At 42.7% G+C, this 20,594-nt stretch overlaps 1 protein-coding gene and 1 pseudogene across 3 annotated transcripts; one reads left to right on the top strand and one right to left on the bottom strand.

Annotated features, from left to right (window-relative positions):
• The first annotated feature begins 270 nt into the window (after positions 1–270).
• LOC120435443 (eyes absent homolog 3-like) lies at positions 271–15,005 on the top strand. Of its 3 annotated transcripts, none has more exons than XM_039605087.1 (14): positions 271–365; positions 6,245–6,354; positions 8,316–8,453; positions 8,627–8,712; positions 9,283–9,460; positions 10,262–10,431; positions 10,701–10,784; positions 10,887–10,976; positions 11,420–11,478; positions 11,571–11,731; positions 12,109–12,223; positions 12,501–12,622; positions 12,732–12,832; positions 13,518–15,005. In XM_039605087.1, the coding sequence occupies exons 3-14, from the start codon at positions 8,321–8,323 to the stop codon at positions 13,596–13,598; spliced, it is 1,380 nt and encodes a 459-aa protein (XP_039461021.1). In that variant the 5' UTR covers positions 271–365; positions 6,245–6,354; positions 8,316–8,320; the 3' UTR covers positions 13,599–15,005. The 3 variants fall into 3 exon arrangements, with proteins under 3 accessions (XP_039461021.1, XP_039461019.1, XP_039461020.1); XM_039605085.1 differs by lacking the exon at positions 271–365 and adding an exon at positions 650–690; XM_039605086.1 differs by lacking the exons at positions 271–365; positions 8,316–8,453 and adding an exon at positions 650–690.
• A 4,641-nt stretch (positions 15,006–19,646) lies between these two features.
• On the bottom strand, positions 19,647–20,467 carry LOC116312131 (annotated as a pseudogene).
• Positions 20,468–20,594: the final 127 nt, after the last annotated feature.

The following is a 20,594-nucleotide window of genomic DNA, read 5'->3' on the forward strand; positions in this document are numbered from 1 at the left end:
CACAGTGGCTGATAAATATAAACCGCTGCATCTTTTTTTCTTAATTAAAACTACATAAATAAATAAAACTGACTGTATTCTGCTGCTTTGTTTAAATTGTGTGAGCTGTCTGACTTGTGTGTCTTTATTTTTGTGCATGTGCAGGCAAACAAGGCTAAGATTGACGTAGATGGTGAACTGAAGAAAGAGTCGGGGTTGGTATCTACTTATATGGGCTCACCTTTTTTAAATTACTGCTTAATTACAATAACATTTTTCCTGCTCTTTCAGTGATTTGGGGGATGATGGGAGCCCAGCTGCTGTTTTAGGTTCATCAGAGCAGGAGAACTCATATTCTGCCCTGTCCACAGCCCAAATTGATCCAGGTAAGTAGAATATGTTTAAAAATCAAAGGCTCACGGTGTCCAGAGATGTTGCTGTAGTGGCATTTCATGTGTGGTGACAGGTGAACAGGAGCAGTCCAACACAGAGGGGGGGCTGCATCTAAACCATGTGGTGACTCAATTAACTCGTACGGTCATTCAACTTCTATGGGTTTTTTTCTTACATCAAGACAAAGCCTGTCTCTTTTGTTTTGTATAATGCACCTGCTGGAGGTGTACTCACTTTTGTTAAAGGTAGTCATTCTCTCTCTCTCTCTCTCTCTGAGTGACTGGCGGAGTGCATGGAGCTGGGGACGGGAGTGTCGGAGTGAGTGGATTTCTGTTTTCGAGTTCCTCTTTTCTATTTTCACTGTCAGGTGTGTTTATTTTCTGGACACACGGTTGTTGGTGTGTTTTGTTTGTTGCCGGCTGGTTTGGTAGCTTTTGCTACCGGCTTGGCTTGGCACAATGCCCGCTGTTGAGGGTGGAGCAGAGTTTGAGAAGCTGACACGCCGTCATGCTGTCAAACTTATACCGACTGTGAATTGCTCGGTGGAGGAAGCTGTTTTGGCTGTAGGAGAGGTGGTGGGCTGTGACAGCGTGAAATCTGCCTCCCGTATGAACGGTGCGATTGTTATTTTTCTTGATAAGGTACATAAAGTTAATGAGTTGGTGGAAAGCGGCGTCGTCATTCACGACACCTTTACGCCCGTTCTCCCGTTGGTTAGCCCTGCTAAAAAGGTTACCATCTCAAATGCGCCTCCTTTTATTAAAAATGAAACTTTAGCCAAGGAGCTGTCACGGTATGGCCAACTAGTTTCGCCCATAAAGATGCTCTCTTTGGGGTGCAAATCTGTGCTCCTCAAACATGTTGTGTGTCACAGAAGGCAGGTTTTTATGATCCTCAAAGACCCCGCTGGCGAGCTGAACCTGTCTTTCAGTTTCAAAATAGAGGGTTTCAACTACATGGTGTTTGCTTCATCTGAGAGCATGAAATGTTTTGGTTGTGGTGGAGAGGGGCATTTAATTCGCTCCTGTCCGGAGAGGCTAAGAAACGCACAGCCAGCGGATGATGCCGTTGGAGAGCAGGTCCCAGCCAGGGCTCCTGGTAGGGACACGGCGATCGCTCATGCGAAACCCGCTGAGACCGTGGGCGGCTCCGCTGAGACCGCGGGCGGCTCCGCCGTTGCTGAGGCAGACCCCGCTGCCGGGGCGCCGGTGGAAAACCGGTTTTTTCCGAGCAGTAACGGGTCTGATGAAACTGGCATTTTGAAAAGTGTTGATGGTGTAGACACGGATCTGACTAATGACCAGTCTGCAGGTTTTTCTGACACCAGTCAGACAGCTGACACGACTCTTGAGTCTGTGTGTGATGATCTTTGTGAGGATGACAACATGCTTGATGAGGATTTGCTGAAGTTGTCTCAAAAGAGGAAGAGCTCTGAACCTGCCCATTGTAGTACAAAATCGTCAAAAGCTAAGAGAGGAAATAGAACAGGAGAGAGCAGTATGGAGTCTGAAAGTGATTTGTCCCTAAGCCAGGAACACCAGAATCTGTACTCTCCTGCTGAGATCAGGAAATTCTTGCAGAAAACCAAAGGCCTCAGGATGGTGAAAGTGGAGGATTATTTTCCAGACCTTAAGCTTTTTGTTGAGTCGTCTCGGTCTTGACAAAAAATCAGGGAATTTTCTTGATGATGTGTTGACAGACCAAGAGATTTATCGTTTAAAGAAACTGATTTTGAAAGTGAGATCTCAAGCACTTACTGCTGATGATGACGATGATGTTTAAGAACACACTCTATGTGTCCCTGTCTTTTTTCCTCTGTCTCGCTTCTCTCATGTCTGAATTCAAAATAGGCACATTAAATTTGAATGGTGCTAGAGATGAGGTGAAAAGAGCTGCTTTTTTCGAGCTTATGAACCTAAAGAAAGTGGATATTATGTTGGTTCAAGAAACTCATAGTACTGGTGACGATGAGAGTGACTGGAGGAAGGGCTGTGGGGGAAATGTTTTTTTTAGTCATAAGTCCAGTTGTAGTGGAGGTGTGGGGATTGTGTTCTCTAAGAATTTTTTACCTGTTTCTTGCGAAGCAGAGGAAATAATCAAGGGGTGTTTGCTGAAAGTTAAAGTCAAATATGAACATGTGACTTTTGTTTTTCTCAATGTATATGCACCAACTAAAGGAGTGGACAGAATGGGTTTTTTAGATGTCCTGTGTGATACTGTTAAGGTTTCCAGTGATGATGAGTATTTGTTTTTGTGTGGAGATTTCAATTGTACTGACAACCCACCTTTGGATAGGAACCACATCGAACCTCATCCTGCGTCTTCTCGCAGGCTTAGGCAGCTGGCTGCAGCTGTAGACCTGTCAGATGTGTGGAGGTTTTTCAATGGACATCTGCGACAGTACACATGGAGTCACTCTAAGGACAATCATTTATCTTTGGCAAGACTTGATCGCATATACTCATTTAAACATCATTTGAGTATTTTTAAGGACTGTCAGATAACCCCTGTTGGTTTCTCTGATCATTGTCTGGTTCATTGTTCTGTTTTCATCAAAAAAATGTCGTGGTACGAAGTGCCTACTGGCATTTCAACACGGCCCTGTTACGTGACAAGACTTTTAGGACAGCTTTTGAATTTTTTTGGCTCACTCACCGGAAATCTAAATCTGACTTTGCATGTATCCAGCAGTGGTGGGATTTTGGGAAGTGTCAGATCAAACAATTGTGTCAACAGTTCACTCGTAATGTTACTAGGGACATAACCAGATCTATGAGAAACCTAGAGACTCAGGTGGTAGAACTGCAGAGTTTAGCGGCGTCTACAGGAAACCGGGGCTTTAGATTCCCTCAAATCCAAAAAGGCTTTTTTAGCCGACCTGTTGGGCACGACAGCCAAAGGGGCTTTGGTCAGGTCACGTTTCCTCAGTGTTACGGAGATGGATGCCCCATCTCACTTTTTCTTTGGACTGGAAAAGAAGAATGGGCAAAGAAAAGTTATTCACTCTCTCTGACGGTGGCTCAATAATCTCGGATCCTTCTGAGATCAGAAAGTTTGCTGTCAGCTTTTATGAGGACCTTTTTAGTGATTTCTCAGAAAATCCTAGTTTGTGCAATAGATTCTTCAAGGGACTCCCTCAGGTGGCGGCTGAAACCAATCGAAAACTGGAGGTTCGCCAACTTTGCATGAACTTCATGCTGCTCTGATGAGTTTTCAGAATGGTAGAGCTCCTGGCATGGATGGCCTTCCTGTTGAGTTCTACAAAGACTTTTGGTCTGTGATGGGTGAGGATTTGTTGGAGGTTGTCACGGATAGTCTGCAGAGAGGCTTGCTGCCTCTGAGCTGTAGACGGGCAGTCATCACTCTGCTGCCAAAGAAGGGAGATCTACGCAATTTGAAGAACTGGAGACCAGTATCGTTGCTCTGTACAGACTATAAGCTTTTCTCCAAAGTCCTGGCCACCAGGCTTCGTGACGTGATGGCTTCTGTTGTTCATGGGGACCAAACGTATTGCGTGCCCGGCAGGCTGATAAGTGATAATGTCACTTTGATTAGGGATGTTTTGGACCTCTCTAGGTCTTTGGGTATAGATGTTGGTCTCATTTCTCTAGACCAAGAAAAAGCTTTTGACCGGGTTGAACACCAATATTTGTGGCACACTTTAGCTGCTTTTGGCTTCAGCCCAGGTTTTGTAGCCATGATTCAGGTTCTGTACCGTGACATTACGAGTGTCCTGAAAATAAATGGGGTCTTGAGTGGTCCTTTCAGTGTTCTAAGGGGTGAGGCAGGGCTGTTCTTTGTCAGGGATGCTGTATTCCTGGCAATTGAACCTTGCTTCACAAATTAAGACGGGACTTGTGTGGTGTTTATATCCCTGGGTGCAATGTACCTCTGAAGTTGTCTGCTTATGCCGATGATTTAATTGTCCTGATCAACTCACAGACAGATATCAAGGTTTTAGAGAACACAGTTTCTCTTTTTGGTTGTATTTCTTCTGCCAAAATAAACTGGGAAAAGAGTGAGGCTGTAACTGTGACAGGTCAGCTGGGGGATCAGCTCAGTCTGCCTGGAGGCTTGATCTGGAGAAAGGGTGGTCTTAAGTATTTAGGGGTGTTTTTAGGCAATGACACTTTTTTGCAGAAGAATTGGGAAAATGTGGTGGATAGGGTCAACGGTCGGCTTTCCAAATGGAGGTGGCTTTTACCTCACATGTCGTACAGAGGTCGGGTTCTTGTCATCAATAATCTGGTTTCTTCTGCTTTGTGGCACCGGTTGACCTGTGTTGATCCCCCAGTTACCCTCTTGTCTAACATTCAAAGAATCCTGGTGGACTTTTTTTGGGATAAATTGCACTGGATTCCTCAGAGTGTCCTTTTTCTCCCTAGAGAGGAAGGCGGACAAGGTCTGGTCCATTTGGCCAGTAGAGGAGCTGCTTTTCGCTTTCAGTTTGTTCAGAGGCTGCTTACAGGACCCCAAGATCTTGTATGGAGGAGTGTATCGTGCTGTATTCTTCAGCAGCTTGGTAATATGGGTTTGGATTTATCTCTGTTTCTGATGGACGCAAGCAAGCTGAACTCTTCACTTCTTCCACCTTTTTACAAGAGTGTTTTTTCTGTATGGGCTCTGCTGAGGAAAGAGAGGCGGCAGCAGGCTGATTCTCTGTACTGGTTGCTGGAGGAACCTGTACTGTTTGGCAGCTTGCTGGATTGCCCTGTCAGGGGGAGGACTACTTTATCCAGACGGCTCCACGTTGCACAAGTCTGTTCTCTGAAGAGGGTGGTGGAGCTGGCTGGACCTCGGCTAGATGCTCCGGAGGGACTCGCTGCACAGCTTGGGATACGGTCTACTCGAGTTGTTGGTCAGCTTTTGGATCACTGGAAACGCAAGTTAGGTGGAGTTGGGTGTTCGCTTTTGGGAAGTTATTGTGATGGCAGTATCTCTCCGAATCATTTAGATCCTTATCCTTCCATCAGACTGTTTCCTGGTTTTAAGAACTGCTTTGGTCCTTTACTGGATAATGTGGATGTTATGGGGTGTCCCTGGAAGGGGCCTCTGGAAAAACTTTGTATAGGCTGCTGGTAAAAACTCTCAATCAAGGCAAGCTGAATGGACGCAATGACACGGTGTGGCGGACCCATCTCTCCTTGGCACCTGACATCAAGCCAGCATGGAGGTCCCTTTATAAGCCTCCCCTCACGAAAAAACATGCAGACTTGCAGTGGAGGATTCTTCATGGCATTGTTGCTGTAAACTCTTTTGTTTCTGTTATTAATGCTGCTGTGGAAGACAAATGTCCATTCTGTGAGCAGAGGGAGACCCTGTTTCACTGTTTTTCTGAATGTGTTCGCCTCTCGGCTCTGTTTGTGCTTCTAAAAGCCATCTTTAGTAGATGTGGGGAAGATTTTACACTGACTATTTTCATTTGTGGTTTTAAATTTACTCGTCTTTGGAAGAACAAATGCCAGCTGCTTAATTTTTTATTAGGACAGGCAAAAATGGCAGTGTATATGAGCAGGAAGAGAAAGGTGACAGAAGGGCTGAATGTTGGGGTAGTCCCTGTGTTTGTCAGCATGGTGAAGTCTAGGCTGTTGCTAGAATTTACTTTCTATAAGACAGCCTCAGACCTACATACTTTTTCTCAGGTCTGGGGTTACAGGGGGGCAATCTGTAGTGTGGTGGAGGGGCAATTAGTTTTTGGGCAGGTGTTGATGTAACTTTTTCTTGATTTTGTGTTACACTTCAATGTGACAGGTGTGGTAATATGTCGATTATTTCATGAGAAATAAACGTATTTTTTAAAAATCAAAAAAAAAAAATCTCTCTCTCTCTCTCTCTCGCTCTCTCTCTCTCTACCTCTCTCTCTCTCTTTCAGCCCTGCACTAACATCATACACCAGTCAGGTGGCGTTTCCTCCTCTGGCCCAGTCCACTGTGTACTCATCCTTCCCCCAGACAGGCCAGACCTACGGTCTCCCACCTTTTGGTTAGTGCCTGCTCTTTTTGGACGACCCTTTTTAACGACAGTCTGCTCTCTAAAATCCAAGCATCACACTTCATGACTTTGCTTTTAAAGCCTCACTGTGCTTTGACGCTGAACCAGTCTGCTTTTAAACCCTGCTTTTACACACAAACACAAATCTTGTCCGGAGTACCCGGTTTACTAACTTTGCTGCACCTTTAGTGACCCACTTTCTCCCCTGCTGCCTCTTTCATCTTCAGCTTCCATTGCTCTCTTTCATCTTCAGGCAGTAGCGATTTTTGATACGGGTGACACGGGCGGTTGCCCGGGGCGGCATCGTGGTGGGGGGCGGCATCACGGGCATCGGCAAAAAAAAAAAAAAAAAAAAATGCTCGTACTCATGCTGCCCCGACAACAGCCAACTCATATTGGGAATGGCATAGGCACCAATTGGTTTTCTATCGCCCATTTGCTGGGAGTAAGGGCGCCCTCCGTTTGCGAGGTGCGCCTGCTGCTTGCGGCACAGGGAGGAGACGGCAGGGCGGCGGGAGATTCTCTGGCTGGCTGGAGCAGCATCTAATAACCAACTTACAAAATAAAACAACAAACACGAAAACACCAGACATCATGATACAGACTTATAATTTGCACCGATGTTTTTTCGAAATTCTCTACGGGAAAAGTGAGCGCGAGAGCCCTCGGTGCGCCTGCTCGCTGCTGAAGTCAAAGTAAACTTTGTCATCTCTGCTACATACAGTACAGTATATAGAGAGACGAGACGACGAGGCTCCAGTTACAGCAGTGCAAGTAAACAAACAATATATATAAGAAGAGTAAGAAAATAAATACACACTTCAGGACTAGGAGTGAAGGGATCAATAACAATTTAAAATTTATAATTTACAGTTTGATGATTTAAAGTCTCACACACAACCTGTCGAAAGGGGAGGGGGCCAGCTGCTTCCAAATAGAGCACATTTCATTCATAATGTTGTAAATCCAAGCCCATTATGTATTCATGATTTGAATCCTGGGCTGTGTGAAATCCCAGTGTCAAGAGATGTATTCTAAAGACACTTCTTCAGCTGAGAGTCAGAGAGTAGAAACACACATGCTGCAGTTTTTACTTGCAAGGGCAGTCACAGAGCACTCACACCTGAGAGTGGGGGCTCAGGGACTTGCGCTCTGCCACTGCTCTGGTCTTTATTTATATACAAAGGTAATACAATAGTAAATACGTCTGTTCGTAGACAGAGGAATGTTGGTGCGTATGTAAGTGTATGTGTGTGTGTGTGATTCTGAAGGATGCGGCCCCTCTTCCCACTAGGGAGTGAAACCGATTGTTCAGCTCTTATTATCGCTGTGGGAATAAACTTATAAAAGAGAACAGAACAAGTCTTGTAGTGATTAACAGTCTAAGTCATCAAAAGGTCAACGTGTAGTATTCTATCATATGCAAACTTATATCATTAAAACTTTATACTGACTACTGAGTACAATTTTCTATTGACACCCAGAAATACACCCTAGACAAAGTGAATCTGTGAACTAAGGTGTAGGTCTATTAGGTTATGTTGTGGTGATCCTCAAGTTGGGGGATTTGTGTTCATACTGGAGTGCAAAATTAAAACCAATGGAAGATGGACAAGAAAAGTTCAAAGCCATCAGGTGCTCAGTTTAGAAAAATATAGAAAAGAAGAGAAACGAGAAAAAGATACAGGTAAGCAGATGTGTCATTGGATAATGGCAGGTCATGTATCCTGAAACAATCAGAATCAGAATACTTCATTAATCCCTAAGGAAATGATGTGGGTTACAGTTGCTCCAAGAAGAAATGGTAAAAATAGTAACACTAACAGACTAAACTCCAAACAATACATTATGTTACAGATTTTAATATTAAAATCTGTAATCCCCCCAGAGGGGCACTCAGAGGGCGTGTTCGCCCGGGGCGCCAAACAGGCTAGGACTGCCACTGTCTTCAGGTGCTATGTGGCCAGGCATAAAAACAGAGACAGGGCTGCCTGATGCGCCCTCTGGTGGCCAGCCTGGGTTTCTCAGTTTCAGCTCCACATATACCTCAACCCAGCCAGGCCAGCTGCACTACTCATACCCCAGCCAAGGCAAGCTGCCATCTCACTCTGTCTCACTGTCTGCAAATACCTGAAGAACACAGTAAAGGAGAACCTGCAGTGGCACAGCTTTGATTTCCTCTCTTGCCATTATAACATCATGTAGAAGTATTTTTATTTTTTAGTCTTTGCATCTGTTTTAATGCGAGTGTTTCTTTCTCTAGGCTCAAGCTTCACAACATCCAGTGTGTATTCCAACATCCCTTCAGCTACAGCTGCGACTACAACCGCCTCGGCGGTGGCCCATCAGGTGAGAATGAGTGATTCTCCAGTAAGATAAAGAATAAAATTGTCTTTGTGTGTGTTTTAAGAGCAGTCGGTGCACTGTAGGAGTGGAAAATTGTCAATAAAATGACCAAAAATTGAAAGGAAAAAATTCCTTTCAAGCTGTGAATATATGCAAGCAAAGTGTTAATATGGCACAAATCTCAAGCAAGAAATGCAGAAGTCTTGCATGTGTGTGCTCAACATGTTTACTCTGTGCTGTGGTAGGAGATTAGAATGCTAGACGTAGTGATCTATAAAAGGATATTAAAAGCATTTGGAATGTGAGCAAAAGTTCAGCTCAAACTTACTTCAGTATTTTTGTCTTTGAGTGAGGGCAGAAATCCACAGGAAGTGGATGCTTTTGGGATCAAGTTTTGATCACAGAGGGTTCATCTTACTGTCTGACACTGAACCTGAGTTTGTGTTATGTTCAGTGATATTAGAACTTCTTGAAAAGATGAGATTGTTCCCGCGTATTGTTACTCTGCCCTACGTGGAGTCCTTTCCCATCATTCTGCTGATCACGTTTGTTTGTTGTTTCACTTTTCTCCAGGATTTTAGCAGCTATAACTCTCTGGGACAGAGTCAGTTCTCTCAGTACTACACTCTTCCTCCCAGCTACGTGCCTGCTGGGCTACCTAACAGTGATGAGCACGGTGGCGGTGCAGGCGTCGCCGGATATTCAGCAGTAAAATCAGAGGAGGCCGCCTCAGCTGGACTGCCTCCTAGAGGTTTTTGGCTTTTCATTATCTTTTGCCGTTTACCTTTTTTCTGCCTTTGGTTTCTTTACCTTAAATAACTGTCAGCACTTTGTTCTACAGCACATGGTAAATAGCTGTGTAACATTAACACACATTGCTGTACCTATATTTAAAGCAGGAAAAAGCACAGTAAGAATACTTAAAGCAAAACGTCTCATGGCACTGTCTTTCTCTAAGTTAACTTTACATAAATAAAAACCTGAAAAATAACTAAATAAATAATGCACACACTGTTAAGGTACTTGTGTTATTGTGTAGAAATATTTAACAAACTAGTTGAACAGTTAGGATGAAGTATAGTATACTTTAATTTATTTTAATTTATTTTTTTATCAATTCTCCCATTTCATTTTCAAGATGCAATTTGTTCTACAGCAGAACTTATAGCAGAACTCTTCTGTTTTTTGTTTTTTGTCTGGAGCTCTTTTTAGATATCCACTGCAGCCCTGAACGGCTCCAGACATTTCAGAGATGCAGATGAGAAATTTAAGATCTAAAGTAGTTGGATCAGACATTAAACTGTCAGCTTTAGACCAGGTTGCACTGAAGTGTGAAGAGAGCAGCTAATATTCTGGATCTGCACCTCAGTAAACAAGTGAAAAAGTGTGCAGCCAATTCTCCTTTTTAATCCCATTACGTGTTATGGAGTTAAAAAAGAATTTAAGTGGAAAATCTAAATAACTAAAATAAGAATCTTCTTTTGGCTGCTCTGTTATTCAAAGGTTGTTGTTTATGCTGGCTGCCACGCTCATGTTCTTCGTCTCGTTTTAGATGCGTCCCCACCAGAAAACCTGCCTGTTTGCGCGGCTCTTCCTACAGCTGTGGCAGTGCCCGCTGGAGCTCGAGATCAGGACGAGGTCGGCCGCAGCAACTCGGTGGGCAAAGCCAAAGGGAAGGGCAAGAAGTCTGATAACTCTCCACCTGCTGAGAGTGACCTGGAGGTAACCAGTTAATTTACTTAAGCTATAGTGGATATAATTAATAGCAGTAAGTTTGTTTTGACATTTGTGAAATCTTTACAACGATAGATATATTAATTAACCATTAAAGGAACTGAACTATTTCTGTGTCAAGTCCAAACCCAAGTTATGTTTATGGGTTTTTTTCATGCTTTTTGAAATATAATTTGGAAAGTTAGAGGTGCAGGAAAAAGTTCACTGTAATATGGAGTGCAGTCCAACAGGTAATCTTGTTCTTTTGTTCTTTTCAGCGCATTTTTTTATGGGATCTGGATGAAACCATCATTATATTCCACTCTTTGCTCACCGGCTCTTACGCTCAGAAGTTTGGCAAGGTTGGTTTTTCCAAAGATTAAACCTTTGAGCTTACAATGCAAAAAATTAGACCCATTGAATTGTGTAACATGCTTATTGTGGGTCTGTTTTCTTTTGTTCAGGACCCGGCAACTGTGTTGAACTTGGGCTTACAGATGGAGGAGCTGATCTTTGAGCTGGCAGACACCCATCTTTTCTTCAATGACCTTGAGGTACAGTGAAGTTTGTTTAGACTGAATATGAGAGACGAGCAGCTTTTGCTCCTTCACAGCAGCTGGTACAAACCAGAATTCCAGATTTTATTTAATTTTGTTTTTTACAAACTCACTGAGCTGCATGTCTATAGATAGGCAGGCAGATAGACAATAGGCTGACTGTCAAAAACCGGTTGAACTGCATTAAACAAACAAATGCGGCGCTGTTTCCTGACATGAGCACTTCTAAACTTACAACCAATCAAAAGGCATCTTATTATACATGTAAATAATAATCAGGTAACTGGTGAGTGTTTTTTCTGGTTCCACCTCCTTGAGTTTTAACAGGTTGAAGGTGTTCAAAAGCCCCACAATTACTTGTCATACATGTTTTAGTTTCATATTTAAATAGTTCCTAACAAAACGAGGAAAAGAATCCCTCTACTTGTGTTTTCTTCAAGGAGTGTGATCAAGTCCATGTTGAGGATGTGGCCTCTGATGACAATGGACAGGACCTGAGGTGTGTTACACGCTGCCCCGCTAACTAACCCAGCCACTACAAAATGCTTTGTGTCGTTCTGAGTGATCACAGGTGCTTTTTCTTTGCTTCAGCAACTACAACTTCATGGCGGATGGATTTAATGGCCCCAGCGGTGGAGGTGCATCAGGAACCACCACAGGAGTTCAGGGAGGGGTGGAGTGGATGCGTAAACTGGCCTTTCGCTACCGCCGGCTAAAAGAGATCTACAATAGTTACAAAGGAAATGTCGGGGGTGAGTTTGCAAAGCAGCGTCTTCTGAAGGTTTAAGTGAAAGAAGCTCAGACAAAGGAAAAACCATTCTCACATTAAAACACCAGACTTTTCTTCCCAGCTCCCAGAAACCAGCAGAGACTGGAACTTAAGCTCTTTGTTTTCCTGCTCTTGTTAAACAAATTAATGTTTCAGTGCAGCAGCCAAAAATAAACAGCAAACTGTTAAAGAGCTGAGCTGCACTCAGACTTTGGAGTTTGAGCCACAGTAGGTGGATCATTGTAAACACTTTATAAAAGGAGTGCATTTCTGTGTTGCTCCTAATGGAGTTTAGACCTTGCGGTGAAGAGGCTCAAAGGCTAAGCATAGACGTCTGCTTTGTTTCTTTTGGTCTTCCAGGCCTGTTGAATCCCATGAAGAGGGAGCTGCTGTTGAGGCTTCAGTCCGAGATCGAGAATGTTACAGACTCCTGGCTCAGCACTGCACTCAAGTCTCTGCTGCTCATCCAGTCCAGGTTTGAGCACCTCAGCTTATCGTTTTAGCTCGTAGGTAGTATGTCGTAGATTAGTTACTCCTTGTTAAAATATTTTGTTTGCATATTTGAGATTCACCCTTAACCCTGAGTTATTGTAGGGTCTTTATCTTACAATGTAAAGCGCCTTGAGGCAACTGTTGCTGTGATTTGGTGCTGTATAAATCAAATCAAATACAATAGAATTGAATGATAATGTTATAAATCTGTGTGTGTGTGTGTGTGTGTGTGTGTGTGTGTGTGTGACACCCACCAACAGGGGGAAGTGTATGAACGTGTTGGTCACCACGACTCAGCTGGTTCCAGCTCTGGCCAAAGTGCTGCTCTACGGCCTGGGAGACGTCTTCCCCATCGAAAACATCTACAGTGCCACAAAAATAGGTACGTATGCAACCTGATTACTCTGTTTCAAAAAAAAAAAAGAAATGATCTATTTATATCTTTATGTGATTCTTTATTTTCCTTTTCCCTGTGGTTTCCTGTCATGTAGGGAAAGAGAGCTGCTTTGAGAGGATCGTCTCTTGCTTTGGGAAAAAAGTGACTTATGTGGTGATAGGTGACGGCCGAGATGAGGAATTTGCAGCAAAACAGGTAAAACTGAAGTTTTGCCTTTTTTTTTCCTTAAGCTATTGCATTTCAAATTGGATGATCTGCAGCATTTTATGATTTTGATCCATTTTAATGGGAAAATTCTTAGATTGTGTTTTTGTGTGGAAAGGCAGAATTTCAGATTTTTAGGAAAAAAGATGCAGGTACACGGTCCACATGGTATTTGTTGTCATTTTTCTGGGCACGTTATACTATTTCGAGGGCACGAAGTACTATTTTGTGGCCACAATTTATTTATTTTTTGGACCATGTCATCAGAGGGGCTCCGTAGAGAAAGTACGAGTAAACTTTCAAAATAAGAGCCACAAAGTTGTGTTTTTCTCTATGTATTTTTAAGAAGTGATTATAAATGCAGGGATTTTCTTGCATGAAAACATTCTGCAGTAAAGTGGTTTTAAGAGATGTTTAATTAGTCAAGCATAAAAAATTCCTTTGCTCATCAAAAAAGTAGGGTTAAGTAGGTTTCCACAATCTGTTGGAGCGGTCCGGCTTAAAAGTGTAGCGACCCCAAAAAACCCTGATTTTTCTACAATTAAACTAAATAAAATTGCCATATGTAGACGGGAGACCCACAAAAATAAAGTCTCATGTGAACAAAACACTTTGCTCTTTACAATTACACACTCTGCTTTCTTGTGCCTAATTTTTTGTCTCCCTCCCTCTGCAGCACAACATGCCTTTCTGGCGGATCTCCAGTCACGGCGACCTCGTGTCCCTTCACCAAGCGCTGGAATTGGACTTCTTGTAACGAGGATGCTGTTGAATGTTGTGCACTCAAAGGGAAAATGTTGTCGTCGTACTGGTGACTTGTGGAGTGAAACTGTGTGTTTGAAAAATTCTCCACAAGCCCAACAATCCACACTCCCCTGTTAGAAATCTGCTCTCGCTGTCCGACGACTTGCATCTCGCTGTGTGTTGGTGAACATTTTGAGGTGGACTTTGCGTCGGAGCCGCCTGCGAGAAACAAACTGGACGCGTCAGTCATCAGAAGTAAGGTTCCTCTCGCCCAGCACCCCCTCCTCTACGGCAGCTAAGCTCACTGCGGCTGAAACTGGCACTGATTTGGACACGGAAGGGATGACTTCTATTATCCAGCTTCTTCACGGTTTTTGGCTTTTGTTTTCACATAAGCATCCAAATGTCCTGCAGCGAACATCACCCCTCAACTCTCACTGAGTTTAAACGGCTAAAGAGACGTTGTTTGTTGGTGGCTTTGTCTGTGGAGGTTGTTATAGCTTTTTATTTTGAAAAATCTCTTTCTGGGGTGACTTGAAAGCATAATTTTGCCTTTATTTTTTTTCATCATGTTCCTGACAGTCATCAGGTACCAATTAATCCCACTTTTATGTATTGCCTCTCATGTAGCCAGAGCGTTATTAAACAAAAGGTACTCAGTGATGGAGGGCGGCAGGGGCCATTAATCTCTGACTATCATGACAAGACCAAACCACACCATCAGTTCTGACCTCTCCACTGTGTGTGATCCGTGGTCACTGAGCGTGTGCTAAGGATAAGAGATGCAAACTGCAGGAAGTGGTAATAAGTGTGGGGAAAAAATGCACAGAGCATCATCAGTTTCATGGATGACTGGGCAGAAGGATCACAATTTTATTATTATTTTTCCCCCATTGTTTGGTTTTCAGACTCGTGGCTTCATTTGATGTTTTATAAGGCAAGAAAACAAATATGTGACTTAACAGAATACTGAAAAAATAAGTAATAAAAGTTTAATAAATGATAAATAATAAATATTATAATAGCTTCCAGTTACATTCCAGGGCTGGACTACATACGTAGAACTACATCCTAGTGAGACTTAAATATCTGACGTTGCTGTAGTTATCCTTTTTCCTCTTGTGGCTGTAAAGAGCTTCTTTAACTGAAGCGTGTTCACTAAGCGAAAGCTGAAGTTTTGTCATATAAGGACTTAAAAACATTTTTTCCACCCTATGCCAATGATAATCAACATTGTTTGTGTCCTTTGGGCTCCTCAGAGCACAGTCCCAAGTGCCCAGGCATATTTAGCATTATTTAATGCTAAATAATTAGCATTAATAATGCTAATTATTTAATGACAGTAATCACTATTTCCTCCCAACAGCCCTGTAAGGTTTTCCTGTGTAAGACAATATAATGTAAATACATTTTAAAGGTTTCTGTTAAGGGATTTCTTAGGATTTTAGGATTTTTATTATGTTATGCTTAAAAGTACATTTCATTATCTAAATGTGTTTGCTCTTTCTTATTCAGCTTAACCTCTGCAACTCTGTGCAGACTCCTAAATGGGGAAGTTAACCTCTGCAACTCTGTGCAGACTCCTAAATGGGGAAGTTACACAGGAAGCCTGCAGTCCTATTTTCTCTCTTCCTGTATGTGCACTCTGAATAAAGACTCTTCCTTTTTACTGCAGCGGTGCGAGTCTCCCTCGACCGTGTACACGTAAACCTGTCTGAGCCTTTTTATTCCGACCTGGGTTGCAATCCAGGAAAACTCCTGACATTTCCAGACTCAAGTTTGTGTGTTTTTATTTTATTCAAAGGGGGGGGGAATTAAAAAGAAATGTATCTGCAAATATAGACCAGAACACAGTTGATTATAGTAGTAGAAATAACATTTTTACATTAAATATAACCTTAAACTTTGATTCCAGTGTAGTCAGCTTTCTAATGAGAATAGGAAGTAGACTTTTTGGTTTCTCTAGCTGTACCAGCCATTGCTCGCTTGTGTCCACACAGGCCCAAGAAATGCTTACCTGAAGTTTAAAATAAATACTACAGTTTAGCCCTTAATTCTTCGGACAAAGATGCAGTTTTTCTAGTATTGCTTCTTTACACCAACACAGTGGATTTTCATTCCACCAACATCTACTGATTGAAGTGCAGATTTTCAGAACTTCAGATTCAGTTTTACAAATTGAATCATTGACTGAAGATCAGTTTCATGGCCAGGTTCCCTTGTAATTCCATGATAAATAAATATCACCTCCACCCCTCTTCTCTCTACACATTACTTATTTTGTTCATCCTCCCTTCACCCCTCCACTCTCCCCACCTCCCTTTTATCCTTCCTCCATCTTTCTCTTCACTTACTTCAGTTACCCATCATTCTTTTGCTTCATCTCTTCCACCCTCCTTGCCCTTCTCTTCATCCTACATCCAAAGCCCCTCCTCTTTGAGGTTTTCAGGGGACACCCAGTTGGGAAAAGACACCGAGGTACACCTGGATATATGTAACCTGGTCCTGGAACAACTTAGGATCCTCTGGGAGAAACTGCAAAATGCTCCTGAGGAAAATTAAAATATCTGGAATATGTTGCTTACGCTGCTGCCACCATCAACAGACTTCAACTTAACAAAATAAAACTAAATAAAATAAACTTAACAACTGTAGCATGAATGGGAAACACTCTTTCAAATAGTTACTTGGATCTGTTTGTTACTCGCGTTCAATCGAGGTCTAAACTTACTACTTATTACTTAAGAAAGAAGAGGTCGCGTCTATCCTGGGACAGGATGTTAATGGGGTGGAGTACAAATACGCGAGCTGAGTGACAACATTTATTTAAAAGGTTTCAGGACTTAAGGAAATTGACTGTTGTTTTTGTTTCTTGTTCCTGCAGAAATGAAAAAAAAAGTTGGCAATGAACGTGATTATCAGGTGTCACAGTTTCCATCTTTCTAGAGATTCTGTTGCATATGAATAAATAGAAACCACACAATCCAAAATATGCAATTGCAATGATCAAGGCTAAAGCAAGAGATGAAATAACAGTTTTCCCTCTTCCAAACATGGATTCCAAACAATCCTATATGCCAGTATCTATTTGTTAGAAAAGTTCCCTTATGAAGTGAGACACATAGGAAGCAATAGTATACACAGTGAACATCTGTGCAAGTGCCCATGAGTTTCATTTATACACTTCTTTCATCATTATCTTGGAAACAGATATTTGTGTGGTGCTCTTACAGAGAAACAATTCAGCTACATGGTGTGCTAGTACATAATTCAAGATTCAAGAAGGTTTATTGTCATTTCACATGGTATTTACAGAAATACACAGACTGAAATGAAATATTGTTTCTCATCAGCCTCTACAGTACAAAAATCAGTAAAAAAAATAAAAATAAAAATAGACTATAACAATCAGGCAGCAGCTTACCGAGACACTCAGTAAACTCAGGTGTAAACAACCACACTGATTCAGCAAGGAGCAGTCCTCTCACAGAGAGGGATTAATAATGCTAATAGTGCTTGGATAACAGATGGCAGAGCAGCCACAACAAGGCTTGGAAGAAAGACTGATTAGCTGGACAAGGAGACAGACAGACAGACAGACAGACAGACATTCCCTCAGCTTACTGCAAAATATCTATTACTATTTAAGACTTTATAGCCAAATCTTTCCAAAACCTACACAACCCATCTAAACCTCTGGTCACAGATCCATCAGAAGCAGTGTAGTTAATTAATTTGAAGCCAGACATTATTTTTACCCAAGCCTGAGCAAAGGTCAATGAGACAAGTCAGACTAACAACTAGGGCTGCAGCTCCCGATTATTTTAGTAATTGAGTAATCTGTTGATGATGCCATATTAAAATACATTTTTAAAACAAAACATTGGCTTAAATGCAATAGTATATAAATACTCAAGTACTGTTTGAGAGTACTTTATTTCCTGGATGGCATAGATTTGGTGTGTGTTCATATTTATTAGTTTCGACCAGTGGGACCAGTCCCGTCCGACTACTGGCCAATAACCTGCCTCAGTACCAGGGGGACGCTCCTGTCAGACATCATAGTGTGTAAGATGAACAGGCTCATGGGTCAATACATGAGCGGAGCATAGAAAGGAATTAGCAGGAATACCAGAGGAGCGGAACACCAGCTACTGCTAGACAGAGCAGCCGCCCAAGATTCTAAAACAAGACTGAGCAACCTGAGCACTGCCTGGATTGATTACAAGAAGGCCTGTGACTCAATGCCCCACACCTGGATCCTGGAAAGCCTAGAACTATACAAGATCAACAGGACCCTAAGAGCCTTCATTAGGAACTCAATGGAGATGTGGCGTACAACACTAGAGGCCAACTTCAAGCCAATAACACAAGCGCCATCAAATGAGGGATCTGCCAAGGAGATGCTCTGTCCCCACTGCTGTTCTGCATAACCCTGAACCCCCTCGGTGAGATCATTAACAAGACTGGCTACGGATACTGACTACGGAATGGGGCAGTTGTCAGCCACCTCCTGTACATGAATGACATGAAGCTGTATACCAAGAGTGAACGAGACATTGATTCACTGATCCACACCACCACGATACACAGCAAGGACATTCAGACTGGAGAAATGGATGGAATGAGGGGTTCAAACTAGCAGAAGGCAACATTGCAGACACCAAGGACAGCTACAGGTACCTGGGAATACCACAGTAAAATGGGAACCACGAAGTGGCCACTAGGAAAGCTGCTAAGTACCTATGATCAGGAAGCCTGCTGGGATAATAAGCTGACCAAAGGAGGAGATAGAAGCCACTGACAACAAGACAAGGAAGCTCCTGACCATGCATGGAGGGTTTCACCACAAGACTAAGCATAAGCATAAGGAAAGAGGCCGGGGACTTGTGAGTGTGAGTACCACAGTCCAGGATGAGATAACAAACATCCACGAATACATCAGGAAGATGGCACCAACCGACCACATGCTCAGTGAATACCACAGGCAGCAGAAACCCAAGAAAAAGATGAAGAGGATGATAGGTTTGTAGCTTGAACCTATTCGCTGGAACGTTGAAGGCAATGTAATTACACAACAAGCAAGACACGAGTAGGCAACATTCTTTATGTTTCACGTGCACGGGAGAGAACTGGACAGGCGCCGTTCCTTCGCTTGACCCCAGTTGCTCTCGTCCGCTCTCCCGTAACACTGCTCTTTTATTGTGGTTACATGAATATGCATAGGTTCATTAACATATGACCTCTTATATAGGTATACATGTGAACAAAGAATACCGTGTGTGTGTGTGTGTGTGTGTGTGTGTGTGTGTGTGTGTGTGTGTGTGTGTGTGTGTGTGTGTGTGTAATGTGACTCCCCAAAGCTGGTGCCAGGAGTCTAGCGGTACATCTGAACAAAAGGCTCTTACACTCAAACAGATATACGTATGTTTGCTATACCATATATCAGCAGGAGAAAATACGACCTCTCCTAGGAGGTGTGTGAACTATGCCAGAACACTCTGAAGAGGAGTGAACACACTCCCCTCTTCATGCTACACAGAGTTGTTACAGACTATAAAGGATCAAACCTCCTATCACTCCACAATCAATTATATACTTCTAAGCATATATCAGTAAATATTTCTAAGCATAAATGGCAATAAACAATACAAATCTAACAGAGGATAAACCAACATGGCAGGATAGGCCCCTGCACGGTATGTACCACCAGCAGATCGAGGATGTATCAACTTGTAAAAATCCATTACTTAAATTTGCCCATTTGTGTAATTAGTGTCTTCTTTTTTCTCCGCTTGGCTAAACAAATTTACAGATGGATTTTAAATGGATCTCTGTGCTGTAAAACACTGTTAAATGTCAGAATTATACACAGACTAATCCAGTGCATTTTGGTGAAAGAAAATTAGTGACAGCGTTAGCAAAAAATTAGATAACAGTGTTTTTCAACCCTTGCACAGCACTCAGCAGAAAACCCCCCAACACTTTGTCGCAGTGTTGCAAGCCTGTTGCTTCTCATTTAGCCGCTGCATTGATCTGGTGAAGTTTCAGCTCAGATTCATCACCCTGTAAGAGTATCTTCATATCCCTGCACCAGACAAACCAGAATGGCCAGGGTGTCTTTGAAAGTGACTTAGTCACCAACAGCATACTTCCTTGCTACAATTTCCCTCACCTCTTTCTCTGTTTTCCTGTGTGTTTCCTTTCACATCAATATAATAGCAATTACTGCTGGCATACTAACAGGAGATGACTATAGCCAGGAGAAGCCCGGTGTCTGGTTCATATCAGGTCTGTGGATGAGCAGTGGGTGGAAGAAGACTGTGTCACCCTATTCCATTTCTAGGTGGACCCTGGGATACTGTGGGTCATAGGCTCGGACTCCATGGTACATCTTGTTCACTCAGCCCTCCAACTCAGGATAGTCATGTTCCTGTTCACTGTCTCCATAGCTGTCCATGCACAGACAATCCCATCACAAGCTCAAAAGAGGAAGTAATTCAGATCCTGATGCAGTGGATGACAGGACGTCTTCTTACTTGCATCAGGAGGTTTGTTGATCAGCGTCATGTGCATAGCCATGATATTCTGTCCAGTGAAACACTCAATATACTTATGGATTGCTGGTAAAGAGCTGTACCGGAAGAGGTCATGATCCTCCTGGAAGTCCTGCAGTTCAGAGACAGCTTTCTGACGTGCATGACTGTATGGTTTGAGCAGATGTGGGTGGAGCTCTGATCCCTGCAGGTCTGTCAAGATGGTTGATAATGACTTGGAATCTCTCCACAGGGTGAGACATTTTCTGTCAAGTATCAGTGCTTTGTGTCCTCTGTAAACTTGAACAAGTAGTGGAAGTGGGTTGGTGTACTTCACAGACCTCATCTGACTGGGAGAAAGGCACTGATGAGTTTTGACTGGTTGCTACACAAACTTCTCTAGATGTCATATACCTGTGCCTGTGTTGTATTGTCTTCCTCAGTACAATCTGTGTTAAACATTGTCTCTTATC

This window comes from Oreochromis aureus, linkage group 22 (assembly GCF_013358895.1).
Source record: "Oreochromis aureus strain Israel breed Guangdong linkage group 22, ZZ_aureus, whole genome shotgun sequence".
Lineage (NCBI taxonomy): Eukaryota > Metazoa > Chordata > Actinopteri > Cichliformes > Cichlidae > Oreochromis > Oreochromis aureus.